General features: G+C 52.3%; 1 protein-coding gene and 2 non-coding genes across 3 annotated transcripts; 1 reads left to right on the top strand and 2 right to left on the bottom strand.

The window, feature by feature from the left end:
* Positions 1 to 11,956: 11,956 nt before the first annotated feature.
* PLLP (plasmolipin) lies at positions 11,957 to 16,105 on the bottom strand. Its single transcript, XM_008495273.2, has 4 exons — positions 15,971 to 16,105; positions 13,152 to 13,325; positions 12,653 to 12,772; positions 11,957 to 12,560 (listed from the first exon to the last, which is right to left on the bottom strand). The coding sequence occupies exons 1-4, from the start codon at positions 16,091 to 16,093 to the stop codon at positions 12,447 to 12,449; spliced, it is 531 nt and encodes a 176-aa protein (XP_008493495.1). The 5' UTR covers positions 16,094 to 16,105; the 3' UTR covers positions 11,957 to 12,446.
* A 1,156-nt stretch (positions 16,106 to 17,261) lies between these two features.
* Positions 17,262 to 17,344, top strand: TRNAL-CAG. The gene has a single exon. It is a non-coding gene; the product is annotated as a tRNA-Leu (tRNA).
* A 132-nt stretch (positions 17,345 to 17,476) lies between these two features.
* On the bottom strand, positions 17,477 to 17,559 carry TRNAL-CAG. The gene has a single exon. It is a non-coding gene; the product is annotated as a tRNA-Leu (tRNA).
* Between the last annotated feature and the right edge of the window lie 983 nt (positions 17,560 to 18,542).

Raw genomic sequence — 18,542 nt, 5'->3', positions numbered from 1 at the left:
AGGCAGGGCTTGGGGGGATCAGAGTTCACCCACGGCATCTCCCGTGGAGCGTGTGGAGGGATGGGAAGGAGGAAGGGGATGGGACATGGAGCAGGGAGCTCTCCCCCCCATCGTGTCCCACTCCAGCAGTGCTGAGCCCAACCTGTGCCAGGGCCACAAACAGCAGAAGCAGCTCTGGCATCACCAAAGCAACCTCTGGAAGGAGGGAAATTGGGAGGTGTTGGCGTTGCTTTGCTCAGTAACAAATACAAATGTTGTGTTTGAACACGGGGATGAAGAGCACAGAACCCTCAGCCATGGCCCCCACCTGGGCACAGGGCTTGGGCACAGGGTGGCCCCAACACAGAGCACAGGGGACCATTTGGATGTCCCTGTTTGGGAGCCAGTGAGCAGCAGCAGAGGAGAGAAAGGCAAGGACAGGAGGGCTCAGGGACAGCCACCTCCAGGCCCTCTCTGTCCTTGCCAGAGTTGAGGCCACCTCAGAATGCCCAAGGAGAAAGCCCTGATGGGGAGAGAAAGGGAGAGCAGATCAGAGCCATGGGATCCATCTGGCTTGGCTCAGTGCTGCCCTGGACTATCTCATGCCAGCCATTCATGGTGCAGACCCAGTCATAAAGAGGATAAAACCCCCAGAAAATCAGATTTCCTCTCTAAACCAGGCCTAGAAGAGGAAAGGGAAGGGGAGCATTGACCAACACACCCCATAGCTGGGCTACCAGAGGGCAAAAAGGGGATGAGGGAAGGATTAAAAGGGCGACAGAAGCAGATGGAGGGCTGGGCTGGGGAGAAAGCCAAGGGCTGAAAGGCTTCGGTGTCAGCTGAGGACATGAGCTGGGAGGACAAGAATCCAAACCAAGGAGCCCCAAAGGCTGAGCCCAGCCAGGAGACACAGCCCAAGCACACTGCCTGCCCCGGGCTGCCCTCTGCTCGGCAGTGTCACCGGGGAAGGATTTCTCTGCACAGCCACGGCCAGGCAGGGAGGTGGCACTGGGACCCCCAGGGCTTGAGGGGCTCCGGGAGCATCCTGGCTGAGCCAGAGCTCCCTGCCCAGGGCCTTCCACAGCATCACTCAGCTCCCCACGGGGAGCCTTGTGCCATTTCTTAGGTTTTAAACTGGATTTACACAGATTGGCGATCGGTCTCGTCCCGGTGGGAGCGGGAGGAGCCGGAGCGGGAGGCCGCGGGTCAGGAGGAGCTGCCAGGCTCTGAGAGGGGCGGCACACAGAGGGCTCCATTCCCTCCCAGCCCTGCCCAGACTCTCTCAAGCTCAGGCAGACCCCCGCCCCTCCTCTCTCCCGCCCGCTCCCTGCTTGGCTGCTGTTCCCCTGCGCTCCTTTACCCCCCGCTGCCCCTGTTCTTCAGAATCCACATCCATCGGGTGCTGGGCAGAGCCCTGGAGCCCTCTCCTGAGCCGGCCCTGCCGCAGGGGCCCTCAGGCACCTGTCCCTGCCGCCATCGAGTGCGGGATGGGCAGAGAGTGACACACAGGAACAGTTTTCTGCTCCAGCCCTTAGCTCAGTGCCCTCTTCTAGTCAGTCCGCTCCCAGGTTTTTAATGTCCAGCTTGAAGTCTCCAGTCTTTGCTCCCCTTCTCATCATGGTCTCAAGTTGTGCCAGGGGAGGTTTAGGTTGGAGATGAGAAAGAATTTCTTTCTGGAGCGGGTGCTCAGGCATTGGAATGGGCTGCCCAGGGAAGTAGTGGATTCTCCGTGTCTGGAGATCTTTCCAAAGAGCCTGGATGTGGCACTGAGTGCCATGGGCTGGGAACCACGGGGGGAGTGGATCAAGGGTTGGACTTGATGAGCTCTGAGGTCCCTTCCAACCCAGCCAATTCCATGATTCTACGATTTTATGATTCCCTTCTCTCGGGGGGCTAACAGAATGATTCTGTCCTTTGGTTTTTGGTCTGCCCAAACTGCTGAGCTGGGACAGAATCATTGGCTCCTGACATGGGGCACGAATTTGAATTTTTATTTTTCTTTTAATTGAAAATATTGGAAAGTCGGGAATTGAAAAAAAAAAAAAAAAAAAAGTTTTCTAAATGGGCTGGGTGCAAGACCTGTTCTATGCTGCTTTTTTGAATTTACTCATCCATGCCTGTTGCTCCACAGTGCCCCATCTCCCAGCCACGTTACTCTTCCAAGCTCTGGTTCCTGTAGGAATGATTTCAGTTGGGAATCGGACTGGGGACTTTGGGAGCTCTTAGATGAACACGTTCCCGACCCAAAATGATTCTGCTCCTTCCTGTGCCGAGTTCGGCTTGGCAGAGCCTGGAGGCCTCGGGGTTGTTCTGGTTATTCCTCTGCCTGAATGTGTTCCAGGTCAGTGCTCGGTGTTTTTGTAGGAAAACTGCCAGGGACACCTCCCCCTCCGGCTCCGAACTGGCCCGGGCCGCCCCTCAGAACCGCAGTGTTGCAAGTAGCGAAAGTAAATAGAAATTACAAGTAGGAAAAAGAAAAAGAAATAGAGATTTCAAAGTAGTTAGGCTAAGATTTGAACTGGTCAGGCAGGCCGGAAAGTCAAACCCTGGGAACAAGTCTTGGGGGAACCGGCAAGGAATGTGCTAATTCCAGTGATTCATGATCAAAGGGGTCAGTAGGGCATGTGAAACGTGTGGAAAGAGTTAAACTGACACTTTGTACGAAAAGATAAGAGATGTTTGTCTATTGTTATCTACATGATTTATGTAGTTGTTTGTGACCTGAACATATGTAATTCTGCACGTAGCCTCACAATGTAAAGAGTATAAAAGCTAAACCAAAAGTGAGGGTCTTTGGAATCCTGACTTGGGACGCTAGTCCTCAGGTTTCCCGGGCCCTGAATAAAGCACCGCATAAACTGACTCTGTTGGTTTGTGTCTTGACTACGGGCAACAGTTTTCTGGCGACCCAGATGGGACTCCGGGGGTTGCTGGGGCGGTTCACGTGCTGATCCACTCCAAGCCGGCACCAGGTGATTCCTGGAGGAGACATCAACCCGTGCCCGACCCCGCGCCCGACGGACGACCATGAGGTAAGCCCGAAGGTGCTTTATTCCTTATAGAAATAAGTTAGTATTAGGATTGGTTGGTTGGAAGCCTAGGCGCTGGTCGTAAGACACAGCAAGTAGAAAGCTGTGCAGATCCAGCACTTGCCACTCGCGGCGACGAGTATAGGCAAGTTTGGTATTTGGTATTGGGCGCTGGTCATAAGACACAGCAAGTAGAAAGCTGTGCAGACCCAGCACTTGCCACTCGCGGCGACGAGTATAGGCAAGTTTGGTATTTGGTATTGGTAATCGGCCGTATATTGGTTTTGTATGTGTGTGTGTGTGTGAGTGCGCGCAAGTATAAGTGTCAGCATGCTGCCGTTTTAAACTTTCAGAGCTCTGTCTTGTAATGACAATGATGTTCCTGAGGATTCGCCTCTCGGCTGTTAACAAAAAAAAAAAAAAAAAAAAACAAAAAACAAAAACAACAAAAAAACCCCAAACAAACAAACAAACAAACAAAAAAAACACATTGGAAAGAAGGTAATTTTGGGCAGGAATTGCGGAGGAAAACCTTGACTGATTATTGTAATCATGTGTGGCCTGAATATGAAACGGGGGGAATGCAGTGGCCACGGAATGGTACAATAACCCCTGAAATATTGAGTCTTATGATGAGTTTCTTGCGGGAAACTGAGAAATGGGATTGGATTTGTTCTATTATCTGAAAGGAAAACCTGAGTGGCAAAAGGCTTGTGGATTGTTGGTGTTAAAAACCATGAAAGTAGAATGTGATAAATGCCCTGGTTGTAAAGAGCGTAAAATACGGTTCTCGGAGGAGGATGTGTCTTTGTTGGTCTCCCCGAGTGCGCCGCCGCTTCCACCTCCTGAGGCTCCCCCGGTAAATACGGCTAGGGTCCCTCTTCCTTCCCCATCCGAGGAGGGGATAGAGCAGGAGGATTGGGTTGATCAGCCGAGAACGCCGCTTGCGGAGCGGACTCGGAGAGGGAGGCTGGAGAAAGGAGGCGGTTTTTCGCAGCCTCAGTTGATGGCTCCGCTGCGAGGGGTAGTGGAACCGGATGGAGGGAAGGTGATGATAAAGGTTCCTTTTTCACCGAATGATTTAATAATATGGAAACAATCGGCGGGGGCGTACAGGGAAAATCCTGAGAAAGTGGCTCGGGTTGTGAAAATGGTAATAAAAACTCAGAATCCTGATTGGAATGATTTGCAGATGTTGCTGGACACTATTATGGATTCTACAGAGAAGGAGAAAGGGCGCCGGCGGCGTCGGGGGGGGGGGGAGGCGCGGGCCTCTCCCTCCGGTCACCTCGCACGGGCGGGCGGCTGTCTGCGGGATCAATCGCCGGCCGGGCCGCCGTCTCCCCGCCCGGCGGCGGAGGCAACGGTCCGCGAGGCCGGCGCGGCTGGGGTGCCTCGCAGGCCGCGGCGGGCAGATGCCAGAAAGCCTGCCCGGGCCTTCGTCCCCCTAAATGGAGACTCGGGGAGCGCTCCGAAGCTCCCCGCTCCCGGAGCGCCCGCTCGGGCAGAGCTCGTCCCGCTCGGGTCGCCAGGGTTGACGTCGGGGCCGGTGGGGCCCGGCGCGGCGGCCGGGGAGGTCCCTGAAGGAGAGGTGGCGCTGTATTGAGGAAAGGCTTCGGGGGCTTTGGGAACCAGGGTACAGGGGGACGCGGAAGGTTAGGACCTAACCAGTGTGCCTTTTGTAAGGGACAGGGACATTGGAAAAATGAATGCCCACTTAATCAGGGAACCCCGATGGGCGGAGGCTTCCCGGGCAATGGAGCAAACGGAATGAATCCGTTCGCGGGAAGGCTAGTTACTCGGCAATGAATAAATTAAAGGGACCTCTAAGCGACTCTACAGTATTGGTTGTTGGGGTATCTGGGGAAGTTGAAGAAAGAAAATTCCTGCGGCCACTCGATATAAAATTTGGGGGAAGGGAATTTGATCATCAATTTCTGTATATGCCAAACAGCCCGGAGTCTCTACACGGGAGAGACTTGCTCTCAGTATTGCAGGCAAGAATAATTTTTGAAAAGGGTAGGGTAAAACTAGAAATACCAGAGGAAAACCTGGCAAAATTGTTTGTAATTAAAGAAGTAGGGAAGGGAGAGATACCACAGGAAATTGAACAAGCAGTCGTGCCATGGGTTTGGGAAACAGGGACCCCAGGCAAATCAAAAGCGGCAGTACCAGTGGTAGTGGAATTAAAAGAAGGGGCTCAACCGGTGAGGGTACGGCAATACCCCATCAGTTTGGAAGCTAGGAAGGGAATAGCCCCCATGATAACTCAATTTTAGGTTTAGGAATTTTGCAGGAGTGTGAATCTGAATTCAACACTCCTATCTTCCCGGTCAAAAAGCCTAATGGCAATTATAGGTTAGTACAGGACCTAAGGGCAATCAACTCTATCACCAAAGATATACATCCCGTGGTGGCAAATCCGTACACATTGTTAACATCTGTTTCTGAGAAATTTCAGTGGTTTACAGTAATCGATTTAAAGGATGCCTTCTTCTGCATACCCCTGGCGCCTGAAAGCAGGAATATCTTCGCATTTGAGTGGGAGAACCCTGACACGGGACGGAAGCACCAACTAACATGGACCAGGCTTCCCCAAGGATTTAAATCCTCGCCCACCATATTCGGTAACCAGCTGGCCAAGGAACTTGAGGAATGGAAGACTACCCAGGTAAAAGATTCGCCTTTCTCTTATGTGGTGTTGCAGTATGTGGATGATGTTTTCCTGGGTACCACAGAACAGGGTCTCTGCCTCAAATTAACCATTGCATTACTGAATATGCTGGGACAGGCTGGATACTGGGTATCCAGAGAAAAGGCACAGCTGGTCAAACAAAAGGTCATCTATTTAGGATGTGAGATTTCACAGGGAGTTCGTCGTTTGGGAGTAAATCGCATACAAGCCATATGTGCAATAACCAGGAACTAAGATCTTTTCTAGGAATGATCGGCTGGTGTCGACTGTGGATCCCCGACTTTGGGCTGACAGCCAAACCAATGTATGAGGTTGTGAAGGAACCGAGATTTAAGTGGGGACCCAGGGAAGATAAAGCGTTTCGGGAATTAAAACAGGCCCTCAAGGAAGCACCTGCCCTGGGCCTGCCGGATCTAACCAAGGACTTTCAACTGTATGTACATGAAAGGCAAAAGTTAGCCTTGGGGGTGCTCACTCAAAAATTGGGGTCTTGGAAAAGGCCGGTTGGGTACTTTTCTAAACAATTGGACTCAGTAAGTGGAGGATGGCCAGGATGCCTAAGAGCAGTGGCAGCCACAGTGATCCTGATCCAAGAAGCACGTAAGCTAACATTGGGCAAGCACATGACAGTTTATGTACCTCACATGGTCATAACAGTATTGGAACAAAAGGGGGGCCATTGGCTCTCATCAAGCAGAATGCTCCAATACCAGGCCCAATGGAGGGAACAGGATGATGTGGAGCTGAAAATAACAAATCATCTTAACCCAGCAGAATTCCTCAGGTCCACCCAGGAAGAAGGAGAGCTGGAACATGACTGCGTGGAGGTAATCGAACAAGTGTACGCCAGCCGGAAGGACCTGAAGGATGAGCCACTGCCGGACCCTGATTGGGAACTGTTCACGGATGGGTCCAGCTTTGTGGAAAAAGGTACCAGGTATGCAGGGTATGCAGTGGTCACCTTGCAGCAGATAGTGGAAGCAAGGGCATTGCCCCCGGGCACGTCAGCGCAGAAGGCAGAAATTTGGGCTCTGGTAAGAGCCCTGTTGTTGAGCCAAGGGAAGAAAGTCAACATATGGACTGATTCCAAATATGCATTTGGAGTAGTACATGTGCATGGGGCTCTGTGGAAGGAGCGGGGACTTCTTAATTCACAGGGGTCGTCAATCAAGCACAGGGAAGAGATAATTATGTTACTGGAAGCGATTTACAAACCATCGGCAGTTGCAGTGATGCACGTCAAAGGACATCGGAACGATCCAGGAAAAGAATTCCAGGGAAATCGACAAGCGGACCAAGTGGCAAAGCAGGTTGCCAGAGAGATATGGACCCAATTAGCTTTGCTACCGGCTCGGGGCAACCCTGCCGCTGCACACATGGAGGACAAACCACATTACTCGCCAGAGGACGAGAAGCTGGCTCGGATGTTGCAGCACGAAAGAACATCAAGGGTTGGTATGTGACCCCAACAGGACAGGTGATCCTGCCGGTAAGGATCATGAGGATAGTACTGGAAACTGAACACAATAAGTGTCACTGGGGTGCGGAGGCAGTGGTAAAATTTTTGAAAAACGAAATATTCTCAAACCAGATGTTAACATTCATTGGCAAAAAGAGTAAACGCAATATGCCCGGTGTGTATCAAAAACAACCCAGTGGTAAGAAGGCAGGTACAAATGGGTAAGTTGCAGGTAGGTCCCCAACCAGGAGATTATTGGCAAATAGACTTCTCTGAGCTACCAAAGGCTCAGGCATACAAATATCTGTTGGTGTATGTGTGTACATTTTCAGGATGGCCAGAAGCTTTCCCTTGCAGGACCAATCAGGCAAAAGAAGTGGTAAAAACACTTTTGAAAGAAATTATCCCTAGATTTGGAGTGCCATTAGGGCTATCATCTGATAGGGGTCCTCATTTCACTGCAGGGATCGTGCAGGAGATTTCTGTAATGTTAGGAATAACTTGGAATCTGCACACGCCCTGGAGACCCCAATCAAGTGGTAAGGTAGAGCGGATGAATCAAACATTGAAAAATCAAATTAAGAAAATTTGCCAAGAAGCAAAAAAAAATCCAGTGGCCGCAGGCGTTGCCTTCAGCTCTGTTAATAGTTAGGATTAAACCAAGGGAAAGGATAGGAGTAAGTCCGTACGAAATTTTGTACGGCAAACCATACCATGCTGCTACTTACCAGGGGGACCCTCATTTGGTGGGGGATCAGGTGATACTAAATTATGTATTGTCTCTGAGTAAGACTCTTACAGCACTCCGAGGAGCGTTGGAACCGACCGTTACCCCTGGAAAATCCGGCCCACGACATCCTTCCAGGAGACCAAGTCTACATAAGGAACTGGTCAGTGGAACCACTGAAGGAGACATGGGATGGTCCTCACCAGGCGATCATGACCACCTACACGGCCGTCAAGGTCGACGGAGTCGACAACTGGATTCACTACACCAGGGTCAAGAAGGTCCCCACGCAATGGTCGGTAGAGCCCTTGTCTCCAACAAAATTAGTGTTCAGAGGCAAAACATGAGAATATTGGTCTTTCTCAATTTAATTATAATCGCAGAAACTTTAGTAAAAATTAATGTACCTGAACCTTACCTGTCAATAGTAGAAGGAGCTGATGCTAATTTGACTTGTCTATTTACTGATAATCAGAAAGCTGGATCCACTGAGGTAATAGCAAGATGGAAATGGGTAACAGGAGATAAGGTAATCATGGAAGGGGTAAAGACTACTTGGGATGAGTCACGCCAGGAAGGGACAACTATCCTGCAGATACCTAAAATAGCTAAGGAAAAAGAAGGAGAATATATATGTATAGTGTTAATTCAGGAGAATTTTGGATATGCGGATGTACATATGAGCATTAAGCCTTCCACTAAACAGGAAAGGAGAGTAACTAGGCAAGCGATTGATGCCGAGGAATTAACAAAGGCTAGAAGTCAGGAAAATCTGGTAGTTGGTTTAATTAGGGACTTTGGTCTTATGCAAAATGTGACGGAAATCACAGCCTGTTTACCCCTACCCCAAGCAGCAGGTGACCCTATACCATGGGGAATAATACCAGTGACAGAGATGCCAGAATCTTTAAGAAATGTTTCCTGGACGTGTCAGTTGGTCCCTAAAATAGTAATGAAAGAAAAGGATGTGTGTAAAACGACTCGAACAATGACAGAGGTGGATTGTAAAGGAAAACCTAATTATTTTGGGTGGACACAAAATACTAGAAAGTGTATAGTCGATTACCCTGGAGATGAGGCGTGTGAAAAATTTACTATAACAACCAAATCCACAGAAAATGAAATGAGTTGTCAAAATGTTACTCAAAATTTAGATGCCTGGAAAGATTGGAAGACGGTATGGGGACCTAGTATTTTGGAACGTTATACCTATCTCGGAAAGATAAATTGGTGTATTCAATGGTCAGGGAATAGAAACCAATCGTACTACAGGGCATATATTACATCTACCTCCTCCAGACAGTTACATGCTCAAACGGAGGAATGGAAGTGTACAAAAGTATTTACATGTGACACCCCGGAAGAACAAATAGGGCTAGCACCAGTAAAAATGACACTAAAGTGGGGATGTGAATGTAGGGGATACAATCATACCATAAGTATAAAACAAGGGATGGAACCCATAGATTGTAGGCACACAACGGTTCACAGTCCTGGGAATTTAGTATGGGTTTTGGGACATGGCCAATGGACATCTCACCTACCATTAGATGGACTAACCACGCAAATTACTTTGGGTGTACCGACCCTGTGTCCATTTTGGAAAGAATCAAAATCAACATCAAAAGAGATAAGAAAGAGACAGAGAAGAGATAGCAGTAGGGACCTGAATACTATAGGATTGGATGAAGATGGGTGGCATGAACCCTCGTCAGGGGTCAAAATTGGGTGGGTATTGGAGTCCTTATTTGCACCTATTTCCACTTATCGGAACAGGGAAATGTTGTACAAATTATTAGGACAAACAGAGCGGCTGGCAGCAGTGACGAAGAAAGGATTTAGGGATCTAAATCTACAACTACAAGCTACTACGAGGATGACTATACAAAATAGAATGGCCTTGGATATGATGTTATTAAAAGAACATGGTGTTTGTGGGTATCTGCATAACAAAGATGGACACTGTTGTGTACACATCCCAAATGTCACCCAGGAGGTAGAAAAGGATATTAGTCAATTGGAACAAATCGAGGACGAGGTTCACGATGTTCAAAAGGAGGCAGAACACAATTGGGTTAGAGCAGTATTTAGTGCATTAGGGATCCAGGTTTCTGGTTGGATATCATCAATGGTACAATACGGAATTATGATAATAATAATTGTCGTAGTTGCTTTAGTAGTATATAAATGTTTGTTAGGAATGATTGCCAGAGAAACTCAACACACTCGAAGGGTAATGAAGGCAATAACTCGAAAAGAAGTAATATTACCAGAAGATATATTGCCTCCACCTGCCTACCAAGAAGCCTAAGGGTTGAGCATCCTTGTGAAAAAGTCAAAGAATGCTCAAAAGGGGGGACTTGTTGCAAGTAGCGAAAGTAAATAGAAATTACAAGTAGGAAAAAGAAAAAGAAATAGAGATTTCAAAGTAGTTAGGCTAAGATTTGAACTGGTCAGGCAGGCCGGAAAGTCAAACCCTGGGAACAAGTCTTGGGGGAACCGGCAAGGAATGTGCTAATTCCAGTGATTCATGATCAAAGGGGTCAGTAGGGCATGTGAAACGTGTGGAAAGAGTTAAACTGACACTTTGTACGAAAAGATAAGAGATGTTTGTCTATTGTTATCTACATGATTTATGTAGTTGTTTGTGACCTGAACATATGTAATTCTGCACGTAGCCTCACAATGTAAAGAGTATAAAAGCTAAACCAAAAGTGAGGGTCTTTGGAATCCTGACTTGGGACGCTAGTCCTCAGGTTTCCCGGGCCCTGAATAAAGCACCGCATAAACTGACTCTGTTGGTTTGTGTCTTGACTACGGGCAACAGCAGGAAGCACCTAAAGAAGTGGGAGCGCCCGGGGAGGGGTGAGGATGGTTCAGAGACTGAGACACCAGAACCCCTGATCAGGAGGGGCAGGAAGGACACAGGGGGTGATTGGAACCTGAGAGAATTGTCCAGAGTGTGTTGAGAGAGATGAAATGTGAGGAAGGAGGAAGGTGGGGATGGGGGTGAGGCCCTCCCTGCAGGGATGCTGGGACCCTAAGGGTGCCATCAGAGAAAAATAAACTTTAAAATCTCATTGTTTCCTGCTGACAGTGTATGGACTGGAGCTCTTCATTTAATTTTCCAGCTGTGTAACATTGACTTAGAGTGCCAGGAACAGATCTTACCAAATTTTAAAAGAATCCTGTTTGTCTATTTTAATTGCTCATTGTTGAGCTAAATTATTTGCAGCTAAAACTAAAAACATCCCTATCATTTTTTTTAAACTGTAAAAAAATTTTCATTCTTTTCCTATTACAGTTGTTTCAATGAATTACTTACACTCATGGCATATAGAAGTGAATACCTCAGGCTGTTATCTTCTGAAGGGAGCTCTGTGGTGTTTTGAGAGAGGTGTTTGGTGATCCCAGGGGCTAAAAGGCATTATTCAGGATGAATTCTTATTTTGAGGGGAATTTTATCTCAAGGCTTCCTGCAATGCCCTTCTGCCCCTTCTGTCTGGGTTTTCTGTGGGCTGCTGCTCGGGGTAACTCATCCCTCTGTGACCCTCCTGTCACAGCTGTCCCTCTCCAGTGCCTTTCTTTAAAGATATTATATTTCGCTATAGAATGGACTCTGTGCAACTCTGACACATTTCAGGAGTTTTAACTGCGTTGCTACACACAGTGGACGAAGAGCCTCATTTTCTTACTGATTTTTATAGATACATACTCTTAGTTGTGGAAACCTGACCCTTTCCTGAGAAGAACTGAGGGAGATGGCCAGGGCAGGCTGGCCAGGCCTTCCCAGTTCCCACCTTTAACAGGTAAATTTCCTGAGCCTCTCAGGACAAGTTGCTGATACATTTCCCATGCAGAGCAAGCAATAGATTTTGCAGTGTCACTCACTGTGCACCAGCTTTCCTGTGTAGAAATACCCAGAAAGAAATTGGACCCATTTAATCTACTATTAGCATGTGCAAGGAGGATCTAAAGGGAAGAGCTGCTGGGTATCACCTTTAGTTCTGACAAGCTTCACCCCACGTCCCCAAGAAATCAGAGCTCAATTTGTTAGGAAGATTTTATTTAGAGCATGAAATTTGTGCTCTGAATTGTTATAAATCAATACAAGGAGAGTTTGGACTGCTTCCTTTGCTGGGCCTTCATCTTCCAGCTCTGCCAATGTTTCTGTGTGCTGTTAATTGGAATTAATTACGCTGCAGCTGGCCTGGCCTGAGCCAGGAGCCTGGTTTAGTGGATGTTAGTGCTGGAGTGAGCTGACGTGGCTGAGCCCTTCCACGGAGCTGCTTCAGGCAGGATCCAGATGAACCCCAAGGACGAGCAGGAACAAATCAGTGTCCTGCCAGTGAGCCTGTGGGTTACAGCAGTGGTGGCTTTGTGCAGACATCATCTGGAAGCATCGGCAGGGACCGTGGAGCAGTGTGGCTCTGACCTGCTCCTGCCCATCACTGCCCATGCAGGCCGGTCCAAGGGCAAGGTGGCAGCAGGTGAGGTTGCCAGCCAGAGGCCACTGTGAGCCGGCCTAGGGTGTCCCGGGGCTCTGCTGCCAGCTCCTCAGGCGTGGTTGGTCACTTGGCTGGTGGCTGCGTTGCTGCCCAGCCCCCTCCAGGCGCGGAAGCTGAAGAAGGTGCTGGCCCCGTAGGCGACCATTGCCAGGCAGGCAAAGAACTGCAAGAGGAGCAGCCCCCAGGCAGGAGTGTGGGAGTAAGAGGGGTGAGAGGCCCCAGCACCACAGCCCTCCCCTGCACACTGCTACTCACAGCTGCTGCAGCTCGCCGGTTGTAGTCCCACTGCCGCCACGACGTGGGCTGCACCGCAGCCGCGCATGTCACGAAGGCGCTGACGTAGAGCACGGTGGCCAAGGCATTGAAGATCATCAGCTGGGAAGGCAAAGAGGAGGCTGTGGGGTCTGGGAGGAGGGGTGAACAAAATGTTTCCTGTTCCTCCCCCATCCTTCCCCAGGGGAAAAGCCTCACCCCGGGAAGAAAGCTGAGGTTAAAATCCGATCAATGCACCCCCAGGGGTGCTGGTGTGGTTGGCTGACACCGTGACTGCTGTAACTTTTGGGGTTGATGCAGGGTTCCCTCTTCTGAACATTTTCTAAGCATTTGATGGGTGGAATGACACAACGTTGTGTGCAAGGTGCAGGGGACTTTGTTCCACCAGCCCTGAAGACCCTAAAGCTCCTCTCAGAGCATCTCTCCAGGATGCTTCCCACTTTGGACACCCCCCTCCCCTTGCTCCCTCTTGGCTGCTTACCACGAGGGGCCAGGGGATCACGTGGAACTTCAGCTGTAGCTGCAGGAGGTAAGTCACGAAGAAAAGCACTGTTACTATCCAGAAGAAGATGGACACAAACAACACCCAGCTGTATGCTGCGTGCAGGTAGTACGTCGTGTCAGCAATGAGAGCCCACACCAGCAAGCCAAGGACCTGCAGGTGAAATGGGAACAGGTTCAGGGGATGCTTCCATGAGCCCAGGCTCACCAATACCCACAGATCCATCCCCCTGGCTCCAGCAAAGGGAGATGGACATGCAAGAGCTGCAGAGCTGGGGGACAGCTCAGGCTGGGGAGTCCCCCAGGGACCCTCCTTGCTCAGGGTTGGGCTCATCCCTGGTATTGCTGATCCAGGAGCTGGTGCAGGGATGTCCTGTGAGGTAGGATGGGTGAAACCAGGATGTCCTCAGCACCAAAGGTCCCTTCTCACCCAGCAGCCTCATGCCCGGGGCCAGTCTGTGCAGGTGCTGGGGCAGTGTTTGGGACATCTCATGGGCTGGAGGACAACTGGAGTGGGGGCTCCTGGGGCCCCAGCTCAACCTCGACCTCCCCAAGGTGCAACATCATATAAAACAAAACTAAACTAAACTAAAAAAAAAAAAAAAAAAAAACACAAAACCAAAAAAAAACCACAATAGAAAGAAAAAAATGAAGCTTCTCAGCTCTCCACTGCTTGGTCTGGTCTGGTTCATCTCTCCTGTGTGTGCAGATTCTAGGGCTCCCCTTTCACTGTTCAGCAGGTTTAGTTACAGAGCAATGGGCATCATCGTGTTCCTGCAGAGGCACCTACAGAACATCAGGTGGGTGAGGCTGTGTCTGGGTCTGCTCAAGGGGAACTCAGCACAGCCACTGCCTTCCTTCCCTGCAGCCCCTGCCTGAACCTGCAGGCCAGCAGCAGGGGATGGAAGGGATGGAAAAGCCCAGCCCAGGGTATCAAATTTAACTTTTTTTCTTGTTTTTTCCTTTGTTGTTCCTTTGTTCCTTTCCCCCCATCTTTGGCCTCCTGACGAGGTGCTGCCCCACTTTGCCAGCAGTGATGGTGCTGTAGAGCAGCCACACTCCAGGGAATGTCCTGGAGCAGCCATGGCAGGGAGGTTTTTTATTTCAAAGGCTCCTAGCCCATGATGGAACGTATAGCAATGGGGATTAGACAAGAGGAATTTTTGCAAAGGAAATGTCGCTTTCTGTGCTTTTCCTCAACCACAGCCCAGGTACCAGGACACAGAGATAGGGCTCTGGCAGCTGCTACTGGGATGCTGATGGGATCAGCACCACCAGTCCTATCCTAGCTGGACTAGTTGAAAGCAGGGGCTTCTCAAGGGGCAAGGAGGGTCCAGTCCTCTAGCCTCTGCATTTCCCAGCAGGACCGAACATCCCGAGGGGATAGATCCCCCTGGCACAATTGTGGGGGGATGCAGCAGTGGCATCTTCTGGTCCCCAGCTGGGGCTGGGATCTGTTTGAGCCAGTGAAGCCACCACCACTGACGGGCTCTGTGCTCACCCCCGTGCTGTCAGGGGAACCCCGGAGTCGTCTCCCCCCAGTGGGAAGGAGAAGGGCTCTCTGGAAAGCCACTCTGCCCCTGACTAAGCCCTCATTGCTTATTGTGAAGGGAGAAGCACAATGGCCTTTGTCCTGCCTGAGTCCAGCGTCCTGGTGGTTGGCTGCCCCAACAATGCCTCCTTGTCTGCCACAGACATTTCTAACATTCGTGGTGGCAAACATGTGACAGGGAGAAAGCTGGGTAGGAAAAAACCCGGTGTGCTGAGGGGGCAGCAGTGTGTGAGCTGCCCTGCTCCAGCTGTGGGGGGAGAAAAGTGGAAACCCTTCAGAGGGAATTTCTGGGGAGCAGTGGGTCTTGGTGGATCAGAACTGGGCTGTTCAACAGGGTGGCTCTGGCAAGGGGCTGGAGAGGTGGAACCAGAGCTCCTTCTGCTCCTGGCTCTGTCCCTCCCTCCTGATGCACCTGCAAGACACTCCCAGCAGCATCCTGCCCTGACCTATCCTCGAGTGTTTATTCCTGTTTCACCACCAGCTCCCCATGCCCAGGGGTCGAAATTTGGAGCCGTGAGCCAGCAGCTCTATGGCAGGTGTTTCAGGGCACGTCCCACTGCTGCCGAACGCTGGACAAGCAGCAGCACCGTGGGCAAACACCAGGGCAGGTCACGCGTGGCCCCGTACACAGCTGAACATGCCTAAGTGCACACGTTGCTCTTGAGGTCCCGGGTCCTAGAAGAGAGCAGCAGCAGCAATTTATTCTGTGGTTGCCTGCAGCGCTGAAGTGATGGAGAGGTGATGCTGCAAAGACCCCGGGGTTTGTCTGAGAACAGCCACCCAAGACAGCTGAGCAGACAACAACTTGGAGGGCTGAGTGCGTCCAGAGAATGCGAGAAGCCCAGGAGCAGCCACACACACTTCAGTCGAGGCCACCGTGGTTCATACATCCCCCCCTCCCCAGACACTGCCAGGGGCTGTGGGTGCCAGGACGGGACCCATCGGCTCATGTCCCACAGGGATGTGATCGCGGACTCGCCTGGTGCTGGGAGCTGTCGAGCCCAGCTACAGTCGGCAAAGGGCGTGAGGACAAGCAGCCAAATTCTCTGGCTTTAGAGAGGGATGGAGGAGAGTTGGGGGCTGCGGGATCTCAGGGTTAGAGAGCTAGGATGGGGCGGAATGGCAGCCGAGGGAAAATCTGACTGCTTCCAACCGGGGCAAGGAAGAAAACCAAAAACCACTCCAAGTGGATGACGTGCACGGACCCCGCGGCCGAACCCCCTCGGTGCCCCCTCTTTGGTACTCACGGCCTCGGCGCCCATCAGCCCCCCGAGCGGGGAGCGAAGGAAGGCGGTGTCCGGGGCGGGCAGGGCGGCGGAGGGACCCGGGGGACCACGGAGGTGCCGCGCCGAGCCGGGCAGCCCCGCCATTCCCTGGGCACCGGCTCCAGGACCGCCCCTGGACGGCCTCCGCTGCCTTCTGTCCCTCCTCGGGCGTGGCGGGTGCGTCCTCCCACTCCCCACCCACATCCCAGTATCCTAGCATCCCAGCATCCCAGCATCCCGGGTTGCGGGGGACGCTCCGGGCCGACCCCTCGCGGCTGTCCCGGCCCCCCGAAACCGCACCGCGGGGGAACCTCAGTCCGACCCCGTTCCCGGAGGACTGGGGATGCCTCACCCCAGCGCCCCAGGGGGGTTACCGGCAGGACACCCATCCCGGGCAGGGCTCTGCCCCCCGCAACACCGCGGGGCTGCTCGGGAGCTGCTGCCCGGCCCGGTGCCCACCCGCACCCCAGCGCCCGCTCGTGGGCTCCAGCGTGTCCCGGGCTCTGGGTGTTCTTCTCCAGGGGCAGCACATGGCACCTCTCCTTGTTCAATCCCAGCACGGCGTGGGGCAGAAGGGACCTTTAAAAGGTATCTGCCCCAACCCCCTGCAGGCAGCAGATCAGGTTGCTCAGTGCCCCGCCCATCCTGACCTGGAATGTTTCCAGGGATGGGGCAGATGCTGCCTCTCTGGGCACCCTGGGACACTGTCTCACCACCCTCAACTTCCGTAGGTTCCTGCTGGTGGATTTCTCCAGCTTGTCCGGGTCCCTGTGGGTGACAGGACAACCCTCTGGAGTATCAGCCACTCCTTCCAGTTTGGTGTCACCTGGCAGCCTGGTGTGGGTGAGGGACCCAGCGTGGACAGCCAGGGTACAGCAGTAGTGCTGTAGTGCACATGGATTTCATGTGCAGACTCCAGCGGCTTGTCTGGGAGGATCCTGCGGTGTTCATGGCCCCGCACAAGTCCCGGTGGATAAACTCTGCTGCTCTCCCCTCATCGGCCGTGCCTCTCATTTCCTCACAGATGTTTATCTGGCTGCTCTGCTCCCTCAGATGCTTTTGCCGGTTGCTCCTGGTGGTTATCACCTGCCTGGGGATAATTCCCGGGGGGTTCCATCACCTTCCCGAAGTGGAGGTGAAGCTGCCCGGCCCGTGGCACCCCGGCTGCCATGGGGTGACACCCACGTTGGGTCCGACACTTCCCGCGGTTCCCGGGGGCGGTTCGGGACCATCCTGGCGCGGAGATGGAGACGAGTGGAGGACGGGTCTGTGGGTCAGGATGGCCGAGCGGTCTAAGGCGCTGCGTTCAGGTCGCAGTCTCCCCTGGAGGCGTGGGTTCGAATCCCACTTCTGACAAGTCCCTTTTGCGCCTCCTCGCGGCCGCTTTTTGCCTGGGGAGGGGAGGGGGCTTGGGGCTCGCGTGGGAAAATGATTGGATGAGCTGCAGTTTGGACCGGACCGGAACCGCGCGGCAAAACGGAACCACTCTGTCAGAAGTGGGATTCGAACCCACGCCTCCAGGGGAGACTGCGACCTGAACGCAGCGCCTTAGACCGCTCGGCCATCCTGACAGCTACGATAACGGCGTTCCGCCCCATCGCCAGATGGGTGAGCGGCCCGGGTTCTGGGCAGCGCGGGGTTCGGTTCTGGGCACCGAACCGCAGGGTAGGAGGGACCGGGAAGTGATGGAGGGGTCAGAGAAGGCAATAAAGCTGCCAGGGAGGGCCTGGAGCACAAATCCTCTGAGGAGCTGAGGAGCTGGGGTGCTCGGTGTGCAGGAGGCGAGAGGAGAGCTTCAGGACTCTGTGCAGCTGCCTCAGGGGAGGGAGGAGAGGAGGGAAAGAGCCTCTGCTCCTGAGGGATGGGATAGGAGGAGAGGGAATGGGTGGAAGCTGTGCCAGAGGAGGGTTAGGATGAATAATAGGAAATATTTTTCCCTGAAAGGGCTGTCAGGCGTTGGGGTGGCCCAGGAGAGTGGTGGAGTCACCATCCCTGGAGGCATTTAGAAGGCGTTTGGACCTGGTCCTTAAGGACATGGCTGATTATGGTGTTGATCAAAGGTTGGACAGGATGAGCTTGGGAGGTCTCTTCCGACCCAAACATTGTGTGACTCTGTGATTCCTGGGTTGCTGAGACCCTGAGGGTCCCCGGGTGAGGGCTGTGAGGTTCGGGCACCACCACTGGGCTCCTGTGGTTCTGCCTCGTGTGGCCACCGAGGGCCTGGACCTGCTGGGGGTGAGGGGCTGCAGATCCCCTCCTTGCAGGCTGGCACAGCCTTGGAGGGGTTTGTGCCTCATGTCACCTCTGCCTTGGGGATTTATGACAAATTCACCAGGGGCAAAAAGTGTCCCAAAGGTCCCGCTGTCCCTGGTCCAGTCTTACAACCAACACTCACCACACAGGAGAGAAGGCACCATGGCCATGCCCAGGGCAGCAGCAGAGAGGATGCCACCACCTCCCCCCTGACAGAAACACCACAGGGATATCCTCTTGCCAGGGCTGGGGACAGGAGCAGGGAGGTCCATGGCCAGGGCCACACAGTGGTGGGAAGAGT

This window comes from Calypte anna, chromosome 11 (genome assembly GCF_003957555.1).
Source record: "Calypte anna isolate BGI_N300 chromosome 11, bCalAnn1_v1.p, whole genome shotgun sequence".
NCBI classification, from domain to species: domain Eukaryota; kingdom Metazoa; phylum Chordata; class Aves; order Apodiformes; family Trochilidae; genus Calypte; species Calypte anna.
Note: the sequence above shows the minus strand (reverse complement) of the source record. Positions and strands in the feature narration are given on the sequence as shown.